Raw genomic sequence first — 27250 nt, 5'->3', positions numbered from 1 at the left:
ATCCTACCCCAGCCCAGAGACCTGAACAGCCACATGTTATCCTACCCCAGCCCAGAGAACAGAACAGCCACATGTTATCCTACCCCAGCCCAGAGACCTGAACAGCCACATGTTATCCTACCCCAGCCCAGAGAACAGAACAGCCACATGTTATCCTACCCCAGCCCAGAGACCTGAACAGCCACATGTTATCCTACCCCAGCCCAGAGACCTGAACAGCCACATGTTATCCTACCCCAGCCCAGAGACCTGAACAGCCACATGTTATCCTACCCCAGCCCAGAGAACAGAACAGCCACATGTTATCCTACCCCAGCCCAGAGACCTGAACAGCCACATGTTATCCTACCCCAGCCCAGAGACCTGAACAGCCACATGTTAGCCTACCCCAGCCCAGAGAACAGAACAGCCATATGTTATCCTACCCCAGTTCCATACTGTATAGCTGAATGGCCCATGGCAGAGCTCCAAGACCTGGCTGACTGCCTGCCTGCCCCCAGGCCTCCCCAGCTCTGGCCTGCAGCCTCTCAACCCTCATCGCCCCCCTAGCCCTCTCCAAATCTCCTCTCTCCCCCAGCCCACCTCTCCCTAACTGTCCTCATCCCTCTCCTCAGGCTCCTCCCCAGCCAGTTACATCTCCCTTCCCCTCCTCTCTCCCCATCCGTCTCCAGCCCTCCTCAGGCTCCTCCCCAGCCAGTTACATCTCCTTCCCCTCCTCTCCTCTCTCTCCATCCGTCTCCAGCCCTCCTCAGGCTCCTCCCCAGCCAGTTACATCTCCCTTCCCCTCCTCTCCTCTCTCCCCCATCCGTCTCCAGCCCTCCTCAGGCTCCTCCCCAGCCAGTTACATCTCCCTTCCCCTCCTCTCTCCCCCCATCCGTCTCCAGCCCTCCTCAGGCTCCTCCCCAGCCAGTTACATCTCCCTTCCCCTCCTCTCCCCCATCCGTCTCCAGCCCTCCTCAGGCTCCTCCCCAGCCAGTTACATCTCCCTTCCCCTCCTCTCTCCCCCCATCCGTCTCCAGCCCTCCTCAGGCTCCTCCCCAGCCAGTTACATCTCCCTTCCCCTCCTCTCCCCCCATCCGTCTCCAGCCCTCCTCAGGCTCCTCCCCAGCCAGTTACATCTCCCTTCCCCTCCTCTCTCCCCCCATCCGTCTCCAGCCCTCCTCAGGCTCCTCCCCAGCCAGTTACATCTCCCTTCCCCTCCTCTCTCCCCCCATCCGTCTCCAGCCCTCCTCAGGCTCCTCCCCAGCCAGTTACATCTCCCTTCCCCTCCTCTCCTCTCTCCCCCATCCGTCTCCAGCCCTCCTCAGGCTCCTCCCCAGCCAGTTACATCTCCCTTCCCCTCCTCTCCTCTCTCCCCCATCCGTCTCCAGCCCTCCTCAGCGCTCCTCCCCAGCCAGTTACATCTCCCTTCCCCTCCTCTCTCCCCCATCCGTCTCCAGCCCTCATCAGCGCTCCTCTAGCACGTTACACCTCCATTAATGAGATGGATGCATGTCTCTAGCTGAGTTATTCCAGCGGGGGGAGAATCGATCAGAGGTAATTGTGGGTAATGATCACGTTGGGGTGACATCCACCTTCTGTATCCGTGGTGACGGATGGTGTCCCTATACAACACACATCCGTCTTCCACACACCACGGTCGTCATTTAACAGGAATACGACTGATTCATTTTCACAGGGGATAGATATGTATGAAGGGATTAAGCTGGAAATGGTAGATGAGAGAAAGTCAAATATGAAGAGATTTTCACTTCATTATGACATTTTGGATTTTTCTTCCCCTCACTTGGTATTCTTATTGCAGAGGATGGATTTGAGTGGTGGACGGTTATGTAGGAATAACATGTCATTTTGATGGTCGGTTTGCCAACGGAAGGAGGGAGGGACAGAGGGGCAGAGGCACTTTTTATGTAACCTTTATTTAACTAGGCAAGTCAGTTAAGAACAAATTCTTATTTACAATGACGGCCTAGGAACAGTGGGTTAACTGCCTTGTTCAGGGGCAGAACGACAGATTTTTACCTTGTCAGCTCAGGGATTCGTTCCAGCAACCTTTCGGTTACTGGCCCAACGCTCTAACCACTAGGCTACCTGCCTCCCCCGTGCTGAGCTTTCAGGGTATTAGTTCAAGGATAACACCATTTCTTTCATATGACCTAAATGATTTGCTACCAGTTGGCGATCGTGACACATCGCTCCAAGAAACACTGAATATGTTTCACACCACAGAGTGAGGGAGGGATACGAGGAATAGAACCAGCCTGTTAAAATGTTAGGAGAATATTAAAGGGGTCTATAAAGTTGTCTACAGGGGAGACTGCTCAGTACTCGTTCTATCTATAGAGGGTAAGGTATTACCATGTTGCTTAAACCCAGCTGTGTGTCTCTAGGGGATAGGGCTGAATAGAGGGGTTGTTTCTGGACAGGGTCATAGAGAACAGACCTGAGGGCTATAGTACAAAGAAGAACAATTATTTAACCAGCTAACGTTGATAAACAACCAGAAATATCTATTGTTTTTCTGTTCCATTAAGAAAGCTAAACTTAGATATGTGTTTTTGGTTTTTGGGGTAAATTAGACCATGCCCATTTTCAAGCATATCTTTCTAAAAACAAATGAGGGAAGTTAGCTGGCTAACTCATTGATCCTGCTTAGTAGTACACCCGTCTGGACCTAACAGGATCTCCACTGGTCACCACTGGAGACATATTAAAGATGGGTCAATGATGGACCTCAACCTTGCTCTTCTCCAGAGCTGTAACCATGACAACCCTGATCCAACTGTCTTACATCAAATGTCTGTGTTAGTGTCCCAAATGGCACCCTATTCCCTGTTTAGTGTGCTAGGATTCCCTATATAGTGCGCTAGGATACACTATATAGTGCGCTCGGACTCCCTATATAGTGCGCTAGGACTCCCTATATAGTGCGCTAGGACTCCCTACATAGTGCGCCAGGACTCCCTACATAGTGCAATAGGATACCCTATATAGTGCAATAGGATTCCCTATATACCTCAGCCACGCTCAAGGTCCTAAACGATATCTTAACCGCCATTGTTAAGAAACAATACTGTGCAGCCGTATTCATTGACCTGGCCAAGGCTTTCGACTCTGTCAATCACCACATCCTCATCGGCAGACTCAATAGCCTTGGTTTCTCAAATGATTGCCTCGTCTGGTTCACCAACTACTTCTCTGATAGAGTTCAGTGTGTCAAATCTGAGGGCCTGTTGTCCGGACCTCTGGCAGTCTCTATGGGGGTGCCACAGGGTTCAATTCTTGGGCCGACTCTTTTCTCTGTATACATCAATGATGTCGCTCTTGCTGCTGGTGAGTCTCTGATCCACCTCTACGCAGACGACACCATTCTGTATACTTCTGGCCCTTCTTTGGACACTGTGTTAACTACCCTCCAGACGAGCTTCAATGCCATACAACTCTCCTTCCGTGGCCTCCAACTGCTCTTAAATACAAGTAAAACTAAATGCATGCTCTTCAACCGATCGCTGCCTGCACCTGCCCGCCCGTCCAGCATCACTACTCTGGACGGTTCTGAATTAGAATATGTGGACAACTACAAATACCTAGGTGTCTGGTTAGACTATAAACTCTCCTTCCAGACTCACATCAAACATCTCCAATCCAAAGTTAAATCTAGAATTGGCTTCCTATTTCGCAACAAAGCATCTTTCACTCATGCTGCCAAACATACCCTCGTAAAACTGACCATCCTACCGATCCTCGACTTTAGCGATGTCATTTACAAAATAGCCTCCAATACCCTACTCAATAAATTGGATGCAGTCTTCACAGTGCCATCCGTTTTGTCACCAAAGCACCATATACTACCCACCACTGCGACCTGTACGCTCTCGTTGGCTGGCCCTCGCTTCATACTCGTCGCCAAACCCACTGGCTCCAGGTCATCTACAAGACCCTGCTAGGTAAAGTTCCCCCTTATCTCAGCTCGCTGGTCACCATAGCAGCACCCACCTGTAGCACGCTCTCCAGCAGGTATATCTCTCTGGTCACCCCCAAAGCCAATTCCTCCTTCGGCCGCCTCTCCTTCCAGTTCTCTGCTGCCAATGACTGGAACGACCTACAAAAATCTCTGAAACTGGAAACACTTATCTCCCTCACTAGCTTTAAGCACCAGCTGTCAGAGCAGCTCACAGATCACTGCACCTGTACATAGCCCATCTATAATTTAGGCCAAACAACTACCTCTTCCCCTACTGTATTTATTTATTGATTTATTTTGCTCCTTTGCACCCCATTATTTGTATTTATACTTTGCACTTTCTTCCACTGCAAATCAACCATTCCAGTGTTTTACTTGCTATATTATATTTACTTTGCCACCATGGCCTTTTTTGCCTTTACCTCCCTTATCTCACCTCATTTGCTCACTTTGTATATAGACTTATTTTTCTACTGTATTATTGACTGTATGTTTGTTTTACTCCATGTGTAACTCTGTGTTGTTGTATGTGTCGAACTGCTTTGCTTATCTTGGCCAGGTCGCAATTGCAAATGAGAACTTGTTCTCAACTAGTCTACCTGGTTAAATAAAGTGGAAATAAAATAAATATAGTGAAATAGGATTCCCTATATAGTGAAATAGGATTCCCTATATAGTGAAATAGGATTCCCTATATAGTGAAATAGGATTCCATATATTGTGCACTAGGATTCCTTATATAGTGAAATAGGATTCCCTATATTGTGCAATAGGATTCCCTACATAGTGTGCTAGGACTCCCTATATAGTGAAATAGGATTCCCTATATAGTGAAATAGGATTCCATATATTGTGCACTAGGATTCCTTATATAGTGCGCTAGGATGCCATTAGGGACTGAATCGGAGTAGCCTATCCAATCGATGGATCCAGAGTTCAATGATTGACCCTTCTTCTCCTTCCTTCTTTCTTCTTCTACCTCCAGGTAGTAAAGCTGGCAGTGTACGGGATGCTGCCTAGGAACCTCTCCAGAAGGACCATGATGCAACGGCTACACCTCTTCCCTGAAGATGTAACACTTGTCTTTTAAGACTTTGACATCTAATATGTGTGAAAATGAAATGAGAAGTTTTAGTAAAAAGAATGACGCCACACACTACACCTCTTCCCTGAAGATAAAATAACTGCTCTTTATTCCCCTGTTGTGGACTGAATATGTCTTGACATATTGATTTGTTTCATCATTTTAAATGACGACATATTCAGCCAAGAACAAGCAGAACAGAAATATCAGCGATAACACAAGTCTGACTTGTTTCCAATAACACAAGTCTGACTTGTTTCCAATAACACAAGTCTGACTTGTTTCCAATAACACAAGTCTGACTTGTTTCCAATAACACAAGTCTGACTTGTTTCCAATAACACAAGTCTGACTTGTTTCCAATAACACAAGTCTGACTTGTTTCCAATAACACAAGTGTGACTTGTTTCCAATAAACACAAGTCTGACTTGTTTTCATTGTGGTAAAGCATTTAGACAAGTCTAGTCTGACTGTAGCTTCTCTGCCCATTATACGGTATATAAATATAAAAGTCTTATTTTCCCTTGACTTGCACCTCTCTCTTACCCAGGTGTTTTTTCCCTCTCTGAAAAGTGAAGACACCTACAAACCTAAGTCTATGTTCCTGTCCCTTGCTAGAGCCTAGGTGCCATACAGATCCATGAAATGACTATGTTGTATGTAATTGTATGGCAGGAACTTCCTGAGGACATCCTTCTGAACCTGACAGAGGAGCTGCCTCAGCCCAGAGAGATCCCTCGCAGACTGAATGAGTACAGCCAGGAGGAACGAGAAGCCTTCCCCACTCTATGGACCCCGTGAGTACCTTCTTCTCCCGGTCTTCCTCCATGGACGCATACATGCAAACACACACCCTCTCTCTCACATCTTCACACACACACACCATCCTTAATCACACCCACATATCCTCACACACACACACAGCTCTCTCCACCCTGGCCTGCACTGAACCTCTAGCTCATTTAGAACAGCCTGGTTTATAGAGGAACAGCCTGGTTTATAGAGGAACAGCCTGGTTTATAGAGGAACAGCCAGGTCTATAGAGGAACAGCCAGGTCAATAGAGGAACAGACTGGTTTATAGAGGAACAGACTGGTTTATAGAGGAACAGCCTGGTTTATAGAGGAACAGCCTGGTTTATAGAGGAACAGCCAGGTCTATAGAGGAACAGCCAGGTCAATAGAGGAACAGACTGGTTTATAGAGGAACAGACTGGTTTATAGAGGAACAGACACATTTAGAACAGCCTGGTTTATAGAGGGACAGACACATTTAGAACAGCCTGGTTTATAGAGGAACAGACACATTTAGAACAGCCTGGTTTATAGAGGAACAGACACATTTAGAACACCCTGGTTTATAGAGGAACAGACTGGTTTATAGAGGAACAGACGCATTTAGAACAGCCTGGTTTATAGAGGAACAGACTGGTTTATAGAGGAACAGACTGGTTTATAGAGGAACAGACACATTTAGAACAGACTGGTTTATAGAGGAACAGCCTGGTTTATAGAGGAACAGACACATTTAGAACAGACTGGTTTATAGAGGAACAGACTGGTTTATAGAGGAACAGACACATTTAGAACAGACTGGTTTATAGAGGAACAGACACATTTAGAACAGCCTGGTTTATAGAGGAACAGCCTGGTTTATAGAGGAACAGACACATTTAGAACAGTCTGGTTTATAGAGTAACAGACACATTTAGAACAGCCTGGTTTATAGAGGGACAGACACATTTAGAACAGCCTGGTTTATAGAGGAACAGACACATTTAGAACAGCCTGGTTTATAGAGGAACAGACACATTTAGAACAGCCTGGTTTATAGAGGAACAGACTGGTTTATAGAGGAACAGACGCATTTAGAACAGCCTGGTTTATAGAGGAACAGACTGGTTTATAGAGGAACAGACTGGTTTATAGAGGAACAGACACATTTAGAACAGACTGGTTTATAGAGGAACAGCCTGGTTTATAGAGGAACAGACACATTTAGAACACCCTGGTTTATAGAGGAACAGACACATTTAGAACAGCCTGGTTTATAGAGGCACAGACTGGTTTATAGAGGAACAGCCTGGTATATAGAGGAACAGACACATTTAGAACAGTCTGGTTTATAGAGGGACAGCCTGGTTTATAGAGGAACAGACACATTTAGAACAGCCTGGTTTATAGAGGAACAGCCTGGTTTATAGAGGAACAGCCTGGTTTATAGAGGCACAGACACATTTAGAACAGGCTGGTTTATAGAGGAACAGACACATTTAGAACAGCCTGGTTTATAGAGGAACAGATACATTTAGAACAGACTGGTTTATAGAGGAACAGCCTGGTTTATAGAGGAACAGACACATTTAGAACAGCCTGGTTTATAGAGGAACAGCCTGGTTTATAGAGGAACAGACACATTTAGAACAGACTGGTTTATAGAGGAACAGCCTGGTTTATAGAGGAACAGACACATTTAGAACAGTCTGGTTTATAGAGGAACAGACACATTTAGAACAGCCTGGTTTATAGAGGAACAGACACATTTAGAACACCCTGGTTTATAGAGGAACAGACACATTTAGAACAGCCTGGTTTATAGAGGAACAGCCTGGTTTATAGAGGAACAGACACATTTAGAACAGACTGGTTTATAGAGGAACAGACACATTTAGAACACCCTGGTTTATAGAGGAACAGACACATTTAGAACAGCCTGATTTATAGAGGCACAGACTGGTTTATAGAGGAACAGCCTGGTATATAGAGGAACAGACACATTTAGAACAGTCTGGTTTATAGAGGGACAGCCTGGTTTATAGAGGAACAGACACATTTAGAACAGCCTGGTTTATAGAGGAACAGCCTGGTTTATAGAGGCACAGACACATTTAGAACAGGCTGGTTTATAGAGGAACAGACACATTTAGAACAGCCTGGTTTATAGAGGAACAGATACATTTAGAACAGACTGGTTTATAGAGGAACAGACACATTTAGAACAGACTGGTTTATAGAGGAACAGACACATTTAGAACAACCTGGTTTATAGAGGAACAGACACATTTAGAACAGACTGGTTTATAGAGGAACAGCCTGGTTTATAGAGGAACAGACACATTTAGAACAGCCTGGTTTATAGAGGAACAGCCTGGTTTATAGAGGAACAGACACATTTAGAACAGACTGGTTTATAGAGGAACAGCCTGGTTTATAGAGGAACAGACACATTTAGAACAGTCTGGTTTATAGAGGAACAGACACATTTAGAACAGCCTGGTTTATAGAGGAACAGACACATTTAGAACACCCTGGTTTATAGAGGAACAGACACATTTAGAACAGCCTGGTTTATAGAGGAACAGCCTGGTTTATAGAGGAACAGACACATTTAGAACAGCCTGGTGTATAGAGGAACAGACACATTTAGAACACCCTGGTTTATAGAGGAACAGACACATTTAGAACAGCCTGGTTTATAGAGGAACAGACACATTTAGAACACCCTGGTTTATAGAGGAACAGACTGGTTTATAGAGGAACAGACACATTTAGAACAGCCTGGTTTATAGAGGAACAGACTGGTTTATAGAGGAACAGACTGGTTTATAGAGGAACAGACTGGTTTATAGAGGAACAGACTGGTTTATAGAGGAACAGCCTGGTTTATAGAGGAACAGACACATTTAGAACAGCCTGGTTTATAGAGGAACAGTCACATTTAGAACAGCCTGGTTTATAGAGGAACAGCCTGGTTTATAGAGGAACAGACACATTTAGAACAGCCTGATTTATAGAGGAACAGACACATTTAGAACACCCTGGTTTATAGAGGAACAGACACATTTAGAACAGCCTGGTTTATAGAGGAACAGACACATTTAGAACAGCCTGGTTTATAGAGGAACAGCCTGGTTTATAGAGGAACAGCCTGGTTTATAGTGGAACAGCCTAGTTTCTAGTGGAACAGACTGGTTTATAGACACATACCATAGTTCTATTACAGACTGCTGTGATCCTTCAGTCATAGCACTGATCCATTGTTCCTCAGTCCACAGCCTGCTATTCATATCAGCCGTGACGCAGTTAAATGCCTTATGATACTGCTCTCTACAAGAGCGGACAAATCTCTAAGCATTTTATGACCTAAATGCTACGCTAGCTTTAGCTTACCACAAACATTCAAATAACTAGTAGAAACCCAAAATAATGATTTAGTGAAGAACGGGATAAAACATTTTTGTGTGTGTTCGTGTGAAACCTACTTCTGTGCCGGTAAGTAAGGATGGTAACAGTATAGCACCGTGTTCCTGTGGTCTTTATTGATGTGAGAAACGGGTTCTTGTTACCGGGCTGACAAATGATTCCATTATGATAAAGAGCACGGCATGTTGAAACGTGATCGGTCACGGTCCTATAGAGTTAAGTAAGGGTGTGGCTCAATGAGGGGTAATGGTGGTCTGGGCCAGGGACTGACCTCTCGTTAAAAAAACACAGACAGACAGACAGACAGACAGACAGACAGACAGACAGACAGGCAGGCAGACAGGCAGACAGACAGACAGGCAGGCAGGCAGGCAGACAGGCAGGCAGACAGACAGACAGACAGACAGACAGACAGACAGACAGACAGACAGACAAGTTCAAACACTGATACCCCACGTGTGTTAATACACTTAAGATCGTTCCATTTTAAAGTTGTATTGAAGTACTATAGAAGTACTCTGTAATTGAATTCATGCTAACTTTTTATGAGGCCAGTAATTCATCCCAATGAGCAGTGGAACTGAGGAGGGTTTTAGAGAGCAGTATGTTTATATGGGATCTCTCTCTAATAACCACAGCAGTGATTGGTCAGGACGACCCTACGGAGCGTGTCCATTAAAACATATCATACAGGAAGTACTGACGTGATAATGAGACGGCCAGAACAGCCACTACATTACTTCCTGTCTGTAATTGAAGGAAATGGGAGTTTTCAATCTGATAGAAAACTGTGAAATTCCAGAATCACGTGACATAATTCTTGTAGTGTAATGTTTTGCCTACTGGGTGGGGAGTTTGTTGTGTCCGTGTTTGATTCTGATCACACATACTCAAATGGGCTGCAGCTATAACTCGCTTGGAATAACACAGAAGTGAGAAAGGAAGCTTAACAGTGACTTGATGTAGTGTTTATAGGGTGTTAACTGGTGTAGTGGTTACAGAGAGTTAACTGGTGTAGTGGTTACAGGGTGTTAACTGGTGTAGTGGTTACAGGGTGTTAACTGGTGTAGTGGTTACAGGGTGTTAACTGGTGTAGTGGTTACAGGGTGTTAACTGGTGTAGTGGTTACAGAGAGTTAACTGGTGTAGTGGTTACAGGGTGTTAACTGGTGTAGTGGTTACAGAGAGTTAACTGGTGTAGTGGTTACAGAGAGTTAACTGGTGTAGTGGTTACAGGGTGTTAACTGGTGTAGTGGTTACAGGGTGTTAACTGGTGTAGTGGTTACAGGGTGTTAACTGGTGTAGTGGTTACAGGGTGTTAACTGGTGTAGTGGTTACAGGGTGTTAACTGGTGTAGGGTAGGGGGCTGAAAAGCGTGCCCGGAGTAAACTGCCTGCTACTCAGTCCCAGAAGCTAAGATATGCATATTATTAGTAGATGTGGATAGAAAACACTCTGAAGTTTCTAAAACTGTTTGAATGATGTCTGTGAGTATAACAGAACTCATATGGCAGGCAAAAACCTGAGGAAAAAATCCAACCATGAAGTGTGGAAATCTGAGGTTTGTAGTTATTCAAGTGATTCCCTATCCAGTATACAGTGTCAATGGGGTCATTTTGCACTTCCTAAGGCTTCCACTGGATGTCAACAGTCTTCAGAACGTTGTTTCATGCTTCTACTGTGAATGGGGAGAGAATAAGAGCATATGGAGTCAGATGACTGAGAAAATGACATGGCACTCCCGTGAGAGTTATCTGTGTTCCTTTTCTTTTTTGAAGACAAAGGAATCGTCCAGTTGGAATATTATGGAAGATTTATGATAAAAACATCCTAAAGATTGATTCAATACATCGTTTGACATGTTTCTACGAGCTGTAATATAACTTTTTTGACGATTCGTCTGAACTAACTGCGCGAGCACAGTGGATTTGAATAACTCGACTGAACGCGCAAACAAAAAGGAGATATTTGGACATAAAGGATGGACTTCATCGAAACAAATGAACATTTATTGTGGAACTGGGATTCCTGGGAGTGCATTCCGATGAAGATCATCAAAGGTAAGTGAATATTTATAATGCTATTTCTGAGTTTTGTTGACTCCACAAAATGGCGGGTTTGGTTTTGTGACTGAGCGCCGTACCCAGATTATTTCAAAGTGTGCTTTCGCTGTAAAGCTTTTTTGAAATCTGACACAGCGGTTGCATTAAGGAGAAGTGTATCTATAATTCTTTGAATAAGAGTTGAATATTTTATCAACGTTTATGATGAGTATTTCTGTAAATGTATGTGCTCATTCACCGGAAGTTTTGGGAGGCAAAACATTTCTGAACATTACACGCCAATGTAAAATGTTTTTTTTTATATATAAATATTCACTTTATCGAGCAAAACATACATGTGTTGTGTAACATGAAGTCCTATGAGTGCCATCTGATGAAGATCATCAAAGGTTAGTGATTAATTTTAGCTGTATTTCTGTTTTTTGTGACGCCTCTCCTTGCTTGGAAAATGGCTGTGTGGTTTTTCTTGTCTCGGCGCTGTCCTAACATAATCTAATGTTATGCTTTCGCCGTAAAGCCTTTTTGAAATCGGACAATGTGGTTGGATTAACGAGAAGTGTATCTTTAAAATGGGATATAATAGTTGTATGTTTGAGAAATTTGAATAATGAGATTTTTGTTGTTTTGAATTTGGCGCCCTGCTATTTCACTGGCTGTTGAATAGTGTGTCCCGCGGGTGGACGCTAGCGTCCCACATACGCCAGAGAGGTTAACTGGTGTAGTGGTTACAGGGCGTTAACTGGTGTAGTGGTTAGAGGCGTTAACAGGAGGAGACTGAGAACTGAGTCGGCGGTGTCTGTGTGTGAGAATAGAGGAGTGTTTGGCCGCCAGCACTGAGGAGAGAAATCACTCTTCTAGTTGGTTTCCACAGCAGGAGAGGAGAATAGAACTATCACAATAACGACTACTGTACTTAGTCCTAGTTCTATAGCTAGGATAGCATCATGTTGTTGATGTTCTATAGCTAGGATAGCATCATGTTGTTGATATCCTAGTTCTATAGCTAGGATAGCATCATGTTGTTGTTGTTTTAGTTCTATAGCTAGGATAGCATCATGTTGTTGATGTCCTAGTTCTATAGCTAGGATAGCATCATGTTGTTGTTGTTTTAGTTCTATAGCTAGGATAGCATCATGTTGTTGATGTCCTAGTTCTATAGCTAGGATAGCATCATGTTGTTGATGTTCTATAGCTAGGATAGCATCATGTTGTTGTTCTAGTTCTATAGCTAGGATAGCATCATGTTGTTGATGTCCTAGTTCTATAGCTAGGATAGCATCATGTTGTTGATGTTCTATAGCTAGGATAGCATCATGTTGTTGATGTCCTAGTTCTATAGCTAGGATAGCATCATGTTGTTGATGTTCTATAGCTAGGATAGCATCATGTTGTTGATGTCCTAGTTCTATAGCTAGGATAGCATCATGTTGTTGATGTTATATAGCTAGGATAGCATCATGTTGTTGATGTTCTATAGCTAGGATAGCATCATGTTGTTGATGTTCTATAGCTAGGATAGCATCATGTTGTTGATGTCCTAGTTCTATAGCTAGGATTGCATCATGTTGTTGATGTCCTAGTTCTATAGCTAGGATAGCATCATGTTGTTGTAGTTCTATAGCTAGGATAGCATCATGTTGTTGTTGTTCTATAGCTAGGATAGCATCATGTTGTTGATGTCCTTGTTCTATAGCTAGGATAGCATCATGTTGTTGATGTTCTATAGCTAGTATAGCATCATGTTAGTGATGTCCTAGTTCTATAGCTAGTATAGCATCATGTTAGTGATGTCCTAGTTCTATAGCTAGTATAGCATCATGTTGTTGTTGTCCTAGTTCTATAGCTAGGATAGCATCATGTTGTTGTTGTTCTAGTTCTATAGCTAGGATAGCATCATGTTGTTGATGTTCTATAGCTAGGATAGCATCATTATGTTGATGTCCTAGTTCTATAGCTAGGATAGCATCATGTTGTTGTTGTTGTTCTAGTTCTACAGCTAGGATAGCATCATGTTGTTGTTGTTCTAGTTCTATAGCTAGGATAGCATCATGTTGTTGATGTCCTAGTTCTATAGCTAGGATAGCTTCATGTTGTTGATGTTCTATAGCTAGGATAGCATCATGTTGTTGATCTAGTTCTATAGCTAGGATAGCATCATGTTGTTGTAGTTCTATAGCTAGGATAGCATCATGTTGTTGTTGTTCTATAGCTAGGATAGCATCATGTTGTTGATGTCCTAGTTCTATAGCTAGGATAGCATCATGTTGTTGATGTCCTAGTTCTATAGCTAGGATAGCATCATGTTGTTGATGTCCTAGTTCTATAGCTAGGATAGCATCATGTTGTTGATGTCCTAGTTCTATAGCTAGGATAGCATCATGTTGTTTGATGTTCTATAGCTAGTATAGCATCATGTTGTTGATGTCCTAGTTCTATAGCTAGGATAGCATCATGTTGTTGATGTTCTATAGCTAGGATAGCATCATGATGTTGTTGTCCTCGTTCTATAGCTAGGATAGCATCATGTTGTTGTTGTCCTAGTTCTATAACTAGGATAGCATCATGTTGTTGATGTTCTATATCCAGGGTAGCATCATGATGTTGTTGTCCTCGTTCTATAGCTAGGATAGCATCATGTTGTTGATGTTCTATAGCTAGTATAGCATCATGTTGTTGATGTCCTAGTTCTATAGCTAGGATAGCATCATGTTGTTGATGTCCTAGTTATATAGCTAGGATAGCATCATGTTGTTGATGTCCTAGTTCTATAGCTAGGATAGCATCATGTTGTTGTTGTCCTAGTTCTATAGCTAGGATAGCATCATGTTGTTGATATCCTAGTTCTATAGCTAGGATAGCATCATGTTGTTGATGTTCTATAACTAGGATAGCATCATGTTGTTGATGTCCTAGTTCTATAGCTAGGATAGCATTATGTTGTTGATGTCCTAGTTCTATAGCTAGGATAGCATCATGTTGTTGATGTCCTAGTTCTATAGCTAGGATAGCATCATGTTGTTGTTGTCCTAGTTCTATAGCTAGGATAGCATCATGTTGTTGATGTTCTATAGCTAGGATAGCATCATGTTGTTGTTGTCCTAGTTCTATAGCTAGGATAGCATCATGTTGTTGATGGCCTAGTTCTATAGCTAGGATAGCATCATGTTGTTGATGTCCTAGTTATATAGCTAGGATAGCATCATGTTGTTGTTGTTCTATAGCTAGGATAGCATCATGTTGTTGATGTTCTAGTTCTATAGCTAGTATAGCATCATGTTGTTGTTGTCCTAGTTCTATAGCTAGGATAGCATCATGTTGTTGATGTTCTATAGCTAGGATAGCATCATGTTGTTGTTGTCCTAGTTCTATAGCTAGGATAGCATCATGTTGTTGATGTTCTAGTTCTATAGCTAGGATAGCATCATGTTGTTGATGTCCTAGTTCTATAGCTAGGATAGCATCATGTTGTTGATGTCCTAGTTCTATAGCTAGGATAGCATCATGTTGTTGATGTTCTATAGCTAGTATAGCATCATGTTGTTGATGTCCTAGTTCTATAGCTAGGATAGCATCATGTTGTTGATGTTCTATAGCTAGGATAGCATCATGTTGTTGATGTTCTATAGCTAGGATAGCATCATGTTGTTGATGTCCTAGTTCTATAGCTAGGATAGCATCATGTTGTTGATGTTCTATAGCTAGGATAGCATCATGTTGTTGTTGTCCTAGTTCTATAGCTAGGATAGCATCATGTTGTTGATGTTCTAGTTCTATAGCTAGGATAGCATCATGTTGTTGATGTCCTAGTTCTATAGCTAGGATAGCATCATGTTGTTGATGTTCTATAGCTAGGATAGCATCATGTTGTTGATGTTCTATAGCTAGGATAGCATCATGTTGTTGATGTCCTAGTTCTATAGCTAGGATAGCATCATGTTGTTGTTGTTCTAGTTCTATAGCTAGTATAGCATCGTGTTGTTGATGTTCTATAGCTAGGATAGCATCATGTTGTTGATGTTCTATAGCTAGGATAGCATCATGTTGTTGATGTTCTAGTTCTATAGCTAGGATAGCATCATGTTGTTGTTGTCCTAGTTCTATAGCTAGGATAGCATCATGTTGTTGATGTTCTATAGCTAGGATAGCATCATGTTGTTGATGTTCTATAGCTAGGATAGCATCATGTTGTTTTTGTTCTATAGCTAGGATAGCATCATGTTGTTGATGTCCTAGTTCTATAGCTAGGATAGCATCATGTTGTTGATGTCCTAGTTCTATAGCTAGGATAGCATCATGTTGTTGATGTCCTAGTTGCAATTTGTCTCATTGTCATCCCTCTGCAATCTACAGAGATGGGTCTACTCTAAGCTAAGGCAAGCTCTATGATTTGTGGAATCCACTCTGAATAGTGGCTGGTTTTTGCTCAGACATTCTCACTGACTGCCTCTGTGGCTCAGTGTAAACAATCTCTGAATAAATAGTCTGGTTAGATTTGCAAGCCCCGGTAAGCCTAATGGAAATGGGATTGGCATTATCATAAATATGTATTTACCTCATGTAGTCCGTGGCGGGTTGAGACAGCCAGGCCCACTATATTCTCCTCCAGGGGTGATGTATGACGTGTCTCAGTGAGTAGCCCTGCCCCTGATTCAGTGGCACTTTTCCACTTTTGTTAATGTGGTGAGGCACGATGCCCAGCCAAGGCTACGGTGCCAGGCTCAGTCACTGTGAGGGATGGTCTGCCAGCCTCCCTGCCCTGAAACATAGCCTGCTATACTGTGGCCTTCATTTCTAACCCACTGTGAGCTATACTGTAGCTAGGGAGGCTGCCTCACTGTGAAGGATGGTTAGCTAGACCTGCCCTGAACCACAGGCTGCTATACTGTGGCCTCACTGTGAAGGATGGCTAGCTAGACCTGCCCTGAACCACAGGCTGATATACTGTGGCCTCACTGTGAAGGATGGCTAGCTAGACCTACCCTGAACCACAGGCTGCTATACTGTGGCCTCACTGTGAAGGATGGCTAGTTAGACCTGCCCTGAACCACAGGCTGCTATACTGTGGCCTCACTGTGAAGGATGGCTTGCTAGACCTGCCCTGAACTACAGGCTGCTATACTGTGGCCTCACTGTGAAGGATGGCTAGCTAGACCTACCCTGAACCACAGGCTGCTATACTGTGGCCTCACTGTGAAGGATGGCTAGTTAGACCTGCCCTGAACCACAGGCTGCTATACTGTGGCCTCACTGTGAAGGATGGCTAGCTAGACCTGCCCTGAACCACAGGCTGCTATACTGTGGCCTCACTGTGAAGGATGGCTAGCTAGACCTGCCCTGAACCACAGGCTGCTAGACTGTGGCCTCACTGTGAAGGATGGCTAGCTAGACCTGCCCTGAACCACAAGCTGCTAGACTGTGGCCTCACTGTGAAGGATGGATCACTAGACCTGCCCTGAACCACAGGCTGCTATACTGTGGCCTCACTGTGAAGGATGGATCACTAGACCTGCCCTGAACCGCAGGCTGCTATACTGTGGCCTCACTGTGAAGGATGGATCACTAGACCTGCCCTGAAACGCAGGCTGCTATACTGTGGCCTCACTGTGAAGGATGGATCGCTAGACCTGCCCTGAACCACAGGCTGCTATACTGTGGCCTCACTGTGAAGGATGGATCACTAGACCTGCCCTGAAACGCAGGCTGCTATACTGTGGCCTCACTGTGAAGGATGGATCGCTAGACCTGCCCTGAACCACATGCTGCTATACTGTGGCCTCACTGTGAAGGATGGATCGCTAGACCTACCCTGAAACGCAGGCTGCTATACTGTGGCCTCACTGTGAAGGATGGCTCGCTAGACCTGCCCTGAAACGCAGGCTGCTATAGCTATAGGCTGCCTTTGTTTCTCCAGAGAGAGGGATGGCCAGTCAAGCAGGCTTGAACCATAGGCATTCCTACCCTGTGAGCTATAGCCAGGTCTGATCCATAGGCTACTCTGGCCTGTCTTCTCCATGGTGAGATATAGCCAGGTCTGATCCATAGGCTACTCTGGCCTGTCTTCTCCATGGTGAGATATAGCCAGGTCTGATTGATAGTCTATACTACTCCACTGCAAGCCCGAATGGGCCTACCTCTGCACTATGAGTGGGTTTTGAGTTGGAAGGTTGGGAGAGGTTCGGGGGATTGCAATGTATATGTCATTCATAAAACACTGTAGATTAAACAGTTTACTGTTGGCACGGTGACATTTCATCCTGCTATTCACCCCTTCATCCCTCCTCTATTCACCACTTCATCCCTCCTCTATTCACCCCTTCATCCCTCCTCTACTCACCCCTCCATCCTACCTCTACTCACTCCTCTACTCACCCCTTCATCCCTCTATTCACCCCTTCATCCCTCCTCTATTCACCCCTTCATCCCTCCTCTACTCACCCCTTCATCCCTCCTCTACTCACCCCTTCATCCCTCCTCTACTCACCCCTTCATCCCTCCTCTACTCATCCCTCCTCTACTCACCCCTTCATCCCTCTACTCACCCCTTCATCCCTCCTCTATTCACCCCTTCATCCCTCCTCTACTCACCCCTTCATCCCTCCTCTACTCATCCCTCCTCTACTCACCCCTTCATCCCTCCTCTACTCACCCCTTCATCCCTCCTCTACTCACCCCTTCATCCCTCCTCTAATCACCCCTTCATCCCTCCTCTATTCACCCCTTCATCCCTCCTCTACTCATCCCTCCTCTACTCACCCCTTCATCCCTCTACTCACCCCTTCATCCCTCTATTCACCCCTTCATCCCTCCTCTACTCACCCCTTCATCCCTCCTCTACTCACCCCTTCATCCCTCCTCTACTCACCCCTTCATCCCTCCTCTACTCACCCCTTCATCCCTCTACTCACCCCTTCATCCCTCCTCTACTCACCCCTTCATCCCTCCTCTACTCACCCCTTCATCCCTCCTCTACTTACCCCTTCACCCCTCCTCTATTCACCACTTCATCCCTTCTCTACTCACCCCTTCATCCCTCCTCTATTCACCCCTTCATCCCTCCTCTATTCACCCCTTCATCCCTCCTCTACTCACCCCTTCATCCCTCCTCTACTCATCCCTCCTCTACTCACCCCTTCATCCCTCCTCTACTTACCCCTTCACCCCTCCTCTATTCACCACTTCATCCCTTCTCTACTCACCCCTTCATCCCTCCTCTATTCACCCCTTAATCCCTCCTCTATTCACCCCTTCATCCCTTCTCTACTCACCCCTTCATCCCTCCTCTATTCACCCCTTCATCCCTCCTCTACTCACCCCTTCATCCCTCCTCTACTCATCCCTTCTCTACTCACCCCTTCATCCCTCTACTCACCCCCTCATCCCTCCTCTATTCACCCCTTCATCCCTCCTCTATTCACCCCTTCATCCCTCCTCTACTCACCCCTTCATCCCTCTATTCACCCCTTCATCCCTCCTCTATTCACCCCTTCATCCCGCCTCTACTCACCCCTTCATCCCTCCTCTATTCACCCCTTCATCCCTCCTCTATTCACCCCTCCTCTATTCACCCCTTCATCCCTCCTCTACTCACCCCTTCATCCCTCCTCTACTCACCCCTTCATCCCTCCTCTACTCACCCCTTCATCCCTCCTCTACTCACCCCTTCATCCCTCTACTCACCCCTTCATCCCTCCTCTATTCACCCCTTCATCCCTCCTCTACTCACCCCTTCATCCCTCCTCTACTCACCCCTTCATCCCTCCTCTACTCACCCCTTCATCCCTCCTCTACTCATCCCTCCTCTACTCACCCCTTCATCCCTCTACTCACCCCTTCATCCCTCTATTCACCCCTTCATCCCTCCTCTACTCCCCCCTTCATCCCTCCTCTATTCACCCCTTCATCCCTCCTCTACTCACCCCTTCATCCCTCCTCTATTCACCCCTTCATCCCTCCTCTATTCACCCCTTCATCCCTCCTCTACTCCCCCCTTCATCCCTCCTCTACTCATCCCTTCTCTCTTCACCCCTTCATCCCTCCTCTACTCACCCCTTCATCCCTCCTCTACTCACCCCTTCATCCCTCTACTCACCCCTTCATCCCTCTACTCACCCCTTCATCCCTCCTCTACTCACCCCTTCATCCCTCCTCTACTCACCCCTTCATCCCTCCTCTACTTACCCCTTCACCCCTCCTCTATTCACCACTTCATCCCTTCTCTACTCACCCCTTCATCCCTCCTCTACTCATCCCTCCTCTACTCACCCCTTCATCCCTCTTTTCACCCCTTCATCCCTCCTCTATTCACCCCTCCTCTACTCACCCCTTCATCCCTCCTCTACTCATCCCTCCTCTACTCACCCCTTCATCCCTCTACTCACCCCTTCATCCCTCCTCTACTCACCCTTTCATCCCTCTACTCACCCCTTCATCCCTCCTCTATTCACCACTTCATCCCTTCTCTACTCACCCCTTCATCCCTCTACTCACCCCTTCATCCCTCTACTCACCCCTTCATCCCTCCTCTACTCACCCCTTCATCCCTCCTCTATTCACCACTTCATCCCTCCTCTACTCACCCCTTCATCCCTCCTCTATTCACCCCTTCATCCCTCCTCTACTCATCCCTCCTCTATTCACCCCTTCATCCCTCTACTCACCCCTTCATCCCTCTATTCACCCCTTCATCCCTCCTCTACTCACCCCTTCATCCCTCCTCTACTCACCCCTTCATCCCTTCTCTACTCACCCCTTCATCCCTCTATTCACCCCTTCATCCCTCCTCTACTCACCCCTTCATCCCTCCTCTACTCACCCCTTCATCCCTTCTCTACTCACCCCTTCATCCCTCCTCTACTCACCCCTTCATCCCTCCTCTACTCACCCCTTCATCCCTCCTCTACTCATCCCTCCTCTACTCACCCCTTCATCCCTCCTCTACTCACCCCTTCATCCCTCCTCTACTCACCCCTCCTCTATTCATCCCTTCACCCCTCCTCTATTCCCCTACATAGGAGGGAACGAGGATCCCCACAGACGTACAGTCACTAACTATAGAAAGGATATACCTTTAACCGTTCGTGTTTTCCCAGTTGATTGCCTTTCCGTCTGGAATGTATATGTATTAAATTCATGTTTTTCCAGCCTGATCTATATAATCCTCCATTTCAAAGTGAAAAGCCCGTCTAGGCATATGTATCATACTTATAAGGTAGCCTACATTTCAATCAACACTAACCCTGTAGCTAACCCAGATCACTCAAATTAATCACATTCATGGACTTTCTTTTTTTAGTTAGCGAGAAATATTTTCCAAAAGAAGATTAAATTGACTTTTCTCACGACCCTCCCGTTTTCCATCCAGTGAGGAAATGTAGCCTTTTATTTAATTCCCCTCACTTTGCGTGCGCATGTCATCAATCCCAAGTTAATTGTCCCAATCCTACCCTTCTCATGACATTACACAAAGGCCGTGTCCCAAAGGGCACCCTTTTCCCTATGTAGTGCCCTACTTTTGACCTGGGCCCTTTATAAAGGGAACATGGTGCCATTTTGGAACGTGTCATTCAAGGTAAGAGCAGAACATGTGTCCTAAAGCTGTATTTTATAATTGGATGTGTTTTTTATGCAGCTGAGAAGTGCTGTTTTTAATACGAAGACCAACTTAAAGGAGGAGACTTTATGAAACTTGTTAACAATCCTTTTAAAGATGTTTTTTCTTCTTGCCAAAGACTTGAGCATAGACGGTCCTTTTCTTTGAAATGAAAAGGTTGAGATGAATAGTGTGATGTCTGGTGGGTGGAACATCACCTCAGGTGGTTGCCATTTTAAAATAGGGAGTCGGCTACAAGTTCTTTACAGTAACACCGTGTTCAACACTCAACATTCACTACAGAAAGAAAACTCCAAAGGGACAATAACACCAAAATGGAATTGATGATAGAACACATTTTAATTATCAAGACACAAGACTTGGAAACAAAACAGTGATTTATCTGTCAACCTCTCTATAAAGATGGGAATCTGAGTAAAAAGAGGGAATCTGTTTGAGGCAACAACTCCACTTTGTAAACTACATTTCCCATAGTACTCTGCTCATCAGTGTATCTCACCCTAGCAGTCATCAGTATATAGTCCTGTCAGGACACTGTCAGCCCTAGCAGTCATCAGTATATAGTCCTGTCAGGACACTGTCCACCCTAGCAGTCATCAGTATATAGTCCTGTCAGGACACTGTCAGCCCTAGCAGTCATCAGTATATAGTCCTGTCAGGACACTGTCCAGCCCTAGCAGTCATCAGTATATAGTCCTGTCAGGACACTGTCAGCCCTAGCAGTCATCAGTATATAGTCCTGTCAGGACACTGTCCACCCTAGCAGTCATCAGTATATAGTCCTGTCAGGACACTGTCAGCCCTAGCAGTCATCAGTATATAGTCCTGTCAGGACACTGTCCAGCCCTAGCAGTCATCAGTATATAGTCCTGTCAGGACACTGTCCACCCTAGCAGTCATCAGTATATAGCCCTGTCAGGACACTGTCCACCCTAGCAGTCATCAGTATATAGTCCTGTCAGGACACTGTCCACCCTAGCAGTCATCAGTATATAATCTTGTCAGGACACTGTCCACCCTAGCAGTCATCAGTATATAGTCTTGTCAGGACACTGTCCACCCTAGCAGTCATCAGTATACAGTCCTGTCAGGACACTGTCCGCCCTAGCAGTCATCAGTATATAGTCCTGTCAGGACACTGTCCGCCCTAGCAGTCATCAGTATACAGTTCTGTCAGGACACTGTCAGCCCTAGCAGTCATCAGTATATAGTCTTGTCAGGACACTCAGCCCTAGCAGTCATCCTTATGTAGTCCTGTCAGGACACTGTCCGCCCTAGAAGTCATCCTTATGTAGTCCTGTCAGGACACTGTCCACCCTAGCAGTCATCAGTATATATAGTCTTGTGGACACTGTCAGCCCTAGCAGTCATCAGTATATAGTCCTGTCAGGACACTGTCAGCCCTAACAGTCATCAGTATATAGTCCTGTCAGGACACTGTCAGCCCTAGCAGTCATCAGTATATAGTCTTGTCAGGACACTGTCAGCCCTAGCAGTCATCAGTATATAGTCCTGTCAGGACACTGTCCGCCCAAGCAGTCATCAGTATATAGTCCTGTCAGGACACTGTCCGCCCTAGCAGTCATCAGTAAATAGTCCTGTCAGGACACTGTCCGCCCTAGCAGTCATCAGTATATAGCCCTGTCAGGACACTGTCAGCCCTAGCAGTCATCAGTATATAGCCCTGTCAGGACACTGTCAGCCCTAGCAGTCATCAGTATATAGTCCTGTCAGGACACTGTCCACCCTAGCAGTCATCAGTATATAGCCCTGTCAGGACACTGTCCGCCCTAGCAGTCATCAGTATATAGCCCTGTCAGGACACTGTCAGCCCTAGCAGTCATCAGTATATAGCCCTGTCAGGACACTGTCAGCCCTAGCAGTCATCAGTATATAGCCCTGTCAGGATACTGTATTGTGATAAATGATGTTTCTCTGTTTACTGATCTAATCTTAAGAACCAATCAGTGAGTCCATTCAGGCCTGGAATTCCAGCGATGTAATTGACCTCGGGTGATGTTCAAGGTCAAACCAATCCTGGCCCTTTTTATTAAAGACCTAGTTGATATTCACTGACTGACATCACATCAACACTCACCAGGCACTCGACATAGTCTCAATCTAATACCATCAACACATACTAATGTAATACAATATAAAGTTGTTTGTTGTGAATAGTAGAGCTACTTCACTTAGTAATAACTGTCTTCTGTTTTGCTTTAAGACCGTATTGCATATATGATACTTACCATGGTGATATTTCATCCAACCTTATATTATACAAGTTATTCCTATTGAGATGACATCTATGTTGCTGTTCTACGTGACTGATCTGTAATGTACGTGTTGTTCTATCTACAGACCTGAAGACTACAGGATGAAGTGATCCATCAGAAGGCTGTTGCTAGGCTTCTTCTTCTTCTGTCCTGTAACTGTCCTGCCATTTACATCTGGCTTTTGGTTTAGAACATCCAGGTGACATTTACTGTACACGCCACAAACCTTTTATGTTGTACAAAATAAACTAGTTCTCTTGTCAAGCGTTTTTGTTTTTCGTGAGAATAAATCATGATGTATATTTCATTCTCTCTGTGGTGAAAGTTTGGATGGATTTTCGTGTGTTTTATTCAACCTCAGCTGAAGTGAGATGGCATTAATTGGGTGAGACCCAAACGGTCCCCTATTCCTTGTACAGTGCACTACTTTAGACCAGGACCAATAAAGGGCCCTTGGGGCTCTGATCAAAAGTAGTGCACTATACAGGGAATAGGGAGCCAGTTGGGACTCAGGCATCGGCTGCGGTCAGCTGCCTTTCGTTCTGTTGTATTTTAGAGAATATTAAAGTGGAGATTCTTTGCCTACCAGCCACAGACCATTTCTGCAGTCTCTTCTGAAGTCTGATCTCTCCTCTAATTCGACCACACTTCGACCTTAATTGATTTCAGATGCCTCTGAGACCTTTTTATAATGCCAGCATAGCCTTTTGATGTCTGGTGGCCCCTCAGGAAACCATTGTGGAAATGTACCTCAACAGTAAGCGTGATACTATAGTCACTGGGCTCTTTTTAGACTGGGGAGTCGGCAACGTTTTATAGTTTGGCTTCACTGGTGTTTACCACAGACAGCAGCACTGTCTGGCACACTGTGTTGACTGGACTCAAGTGGTCCTGTTCAAATGAAGCCAGATTTACCTGTCAAGACAACCCATTTTGGCTGTTACAGGGAAAATGTCTGATGGAGTCGTTGATGGAGTCCTGCTGTTCTTTTGAAAGAAGAAACCTATTGTTTGTAGTATGCAGTGAGACAACTGAACTTATATCAGTGGAGCCTCTTCAGAGGAGGACCAACCTCAGTGAATTTCATAAAAATGTCAATTGTAAAAATGTTTTTTTTTAAGTTATCCTTTTTAGATAAAACTATGCTAAATATATTCATGTCACCAAATAATTTATTAAAACACACTGTTTTGCAATGGTTTACAGTAGCCTCAGCAGCACTCTGTAGGGAAGCACCATTGTGCAGCCAGAGGACAGCTAGGTTCCCTCCTCTGTGTATATTGACTTCAATACAAAACCTAGGAGGCTCATGGTTCTCACCCCCTTCCATAGACTTACACAGCAATTATGACAACTTCCGGACGACGTCCTCCAACCTATCAGAGCTCTTGCAGCATGAACTGACATGTTGTCAGGATCAGAGAATAAATCTGGTTCTGAAAGCATAAACTACAGCTAGTTAGCACTGCAGTGCATACAATACGGTGAGTAGTTGACTCAAAGAGAGAGAGTGTTTTTCAATTTCACTTACTTAGCTAGCAAATGCAGCTAGCTAGTTTAACCTGCTCAAACAGAGGGATGCTATGTTAGCTAGCTGGCTATCCCACACAACACTGGAACTCTTCTAAGTCAAGGTAAACTTTTGGTTTTACAAATGTATTGTCAACGGGGCCCGCCAGTGTAACTGCTAAACTGCTAACTGACTGTATACTGTAAAGTTACTGCATGATTGTAGCGGGTTTACTAATGCTTTACTAATAGTTCTATTAGCTTTGTTTACTAGGACGATGCTTTGGCTAATACGATGACAACGATGTAGGCTGTGTGTAGCAGCTATGACATGGTTTGGCTTGGAAAGGTTTTTTCGCCTGGTCACATACAGCTGATGTGTTGTGCATTGAAGTCCACAAACGAAGGGAAAAGGTGAGAGGAGGAGGAGAGAGTGTAGATGTGGGAAAGAATACAACGTGGCTGCTATGAATGTGAACTGTGTTTACATGTGAACAGCGGTGTATTCATTCCACCGATTCTGTTGGAAAACCATTTCTTAAACGGGACGAAACGGGGATAAACATACCTGAATTTGTCCAATAAAAACTCTCGTTTGCAACTGTTGGACTAATGATTACACCCTAGATCAGCTAGATGCAGGCAAGAGTGTTCAAGGAGGTAATGAATATGTCACTGTCTGTCCAAACATTTTCTCTCGACCTGTGTGCACCTACATTGTAATCTTTCATTCATAGACTAGGTTGTATCAACCTCATGATGGGTGTTACCTAAACCTATCACTGTTACGTTGAACTGGGTGAATGGAATATGAATGACAGTCATCCAATATGCTGTAATAGAAATAAGGCCGTGCTCATGAGAAAATAAATGGTCCTCTCTCATCGTCAACGGCACCAACCGCCACTGACTTATACCTAGTTCTAACAGGCCCTACTGTGGTGGACAGTGAGTCACTTCAATCAGACAACAGAACTTATACCTAGTTCTAACAGGCCCTACTGTGGTGGACAGTGAGTCACTTCAATCAGACAACAGAACTTATACCTAGTTCTCACAGGCCCTACTGTGGTGGACAGTGAGTCACTTCAATCAGACAACAGAATTTATACCTAGTTATAACAGGCCCTACTGTGGTGGACAGTGAGTCACTTCAATCAGACAACAGAACTTATACCTAGTTCTAACAGGCCCTACTGTGGTGGACAGTGAGTCACTTCAATCAGACAACAGAACTTATACCTAGTTCTCACAGGCCCTACTGTGGTGGACAGTGAGTCACTTCAATCAGACAACAGAACTTATACCTAGTTCTAACAGGCCCTACTGTGGTGGACAGTGAGTCACTTCAATCAGACAACAGAACTTATACCTAGTTCTAACAGGCCCTACTGTGGTGGACAGTGAGTCACTTCAATCAGACAACAGAACTTATACCTAGTTCTAACAGGCCCTACTGTGGTGGACAGTGAGTCACTTCAATCAGACAACAGAACTTATACCTAGTTCTAACAGGCCCTACTGTGGTGGACAGTGAGTCACTTCAATCAGACAACAGAACTTATACCTAGTTCTAACAGGCCCTACTGTGGTGGACAGTGAGTCACTTCAATCAGACAACAGAACTTATACCTAGTTCTAACAGGCCCTACTGTGGTGGACAGTGAGTCACTTCAATCAGACAACAGAACTTATACCTAGTTCTCACAGGCCCTACTGTGGTGGACAGTGAGTCACTTCAATCAGACAACAGAACTTATACCTAGTTATAACAGACCCTACTGTGGTGGACAGTGAGTCACTTCAATCAGACAACAGAACTTATACCTAGTTCTCACAGGCCCTACTGTGGTGGACAGTGAGTCACTTCAATCAGACAACAGAACTTATACCTAGTTCTAACAGACCCTACTAATCAAACACCGAGCTACAGAACAGTTCACTGTTGTATTACAGTTTTATTGGTTATAAAACAAATAATAAAGTATAAATAAATAACTTCCTAAATCAGTTTCTAAGGTTTGGTGGTCTGATGAGACATTTCAATGGTACCTGTTAGTTCTCCATTCGGCATTCCATTTCTGTCCAAAAACACAAATTAGACCACAGGCCTAACTATATTCAACACTCTCCTCACAGTGGACGGGCACCACGTTGCATAATCATCATAATAATAACAACAACAACAATAACAACAAATTGGAAAGGCAATAAGGAAAACATTAAACTTCAGATTTGTGGAGCTCATCACAAGTCCTTCTAGCACCTTCTCTGTCGTTGCCTGTGACGAGTAAGCGTAGCTAACACCTAGTCGGACAAGACCAAGTCCATGTCAATGAACAATGCGATAACAGTACGACTGGACAGAACGCGTGAGAGTCTTACAATAGCTGTAGTTTTCTTTGATAAGACGGTGGTTAAAGTTAAGTTCCTCAATGTTTAGGCATACTTAAAAAACTAATTCCTCATCGTACAATAACAGTGGGGGGAAGGCTGCTTCAACAGAGGTCACAACGTATCATATTAAATCAAGAAGGGAGGT

The 27250-nt window shown here is 44.6% G+C and overlaps 1 protein-coding gene across 2 annotated transcripts in view; it reads left to right on the top strand.

Annotated features, from left to right (window-relative positions):
- Window positions 1–23466, top strand: part of LOC115190898 (39S ribosomal protein L13, mitochondrial-like) — a 34395-nt gene extending 10929 nt beyond the window's left edge. The window contains exons 5-7 of one of the 2 annotated variants that reach the window (XM_029748923.1): window positions 4950–5036; window positions 5725–5846; window positions 23285–23466. In XM_029748923.1, the coding sequence (XP_029604783.1) occupies window positions 4950–5036; window positions 5725–5846; window positions 23285–23309 (234 nt within the window). In that variant the 3' untranslated portion in view covers window positions 23310–23466. Of the gene's footprint in view, window positions 1–4949; window positions 5037–5724; window positions 5851–23284 lie in introns of those variants that run through there. The other variant, XM_029748924.1, reaches the window with a different exon arrangement.
- Window positions 23467–27250: the final 3784 nt, after the last annotated feature.

Source organism: Salmo trutta, unplaced genomic scaffold (assembly GCF_901001165.1).
Source record: "Salmo trutta unplaced genomic scaffold, fSalTru1.1, whole genome shotgun sequence".
Classification (NCBI taxonomy): Eukaryota; Metazoa; Chordata; class Actinopteri; order Salmoniformes; family Salmonidae; genus Salmo; species Salmo trutta.
This window is presented reverse-complemented; position numbering and strand designations above follow the sequence as displayed.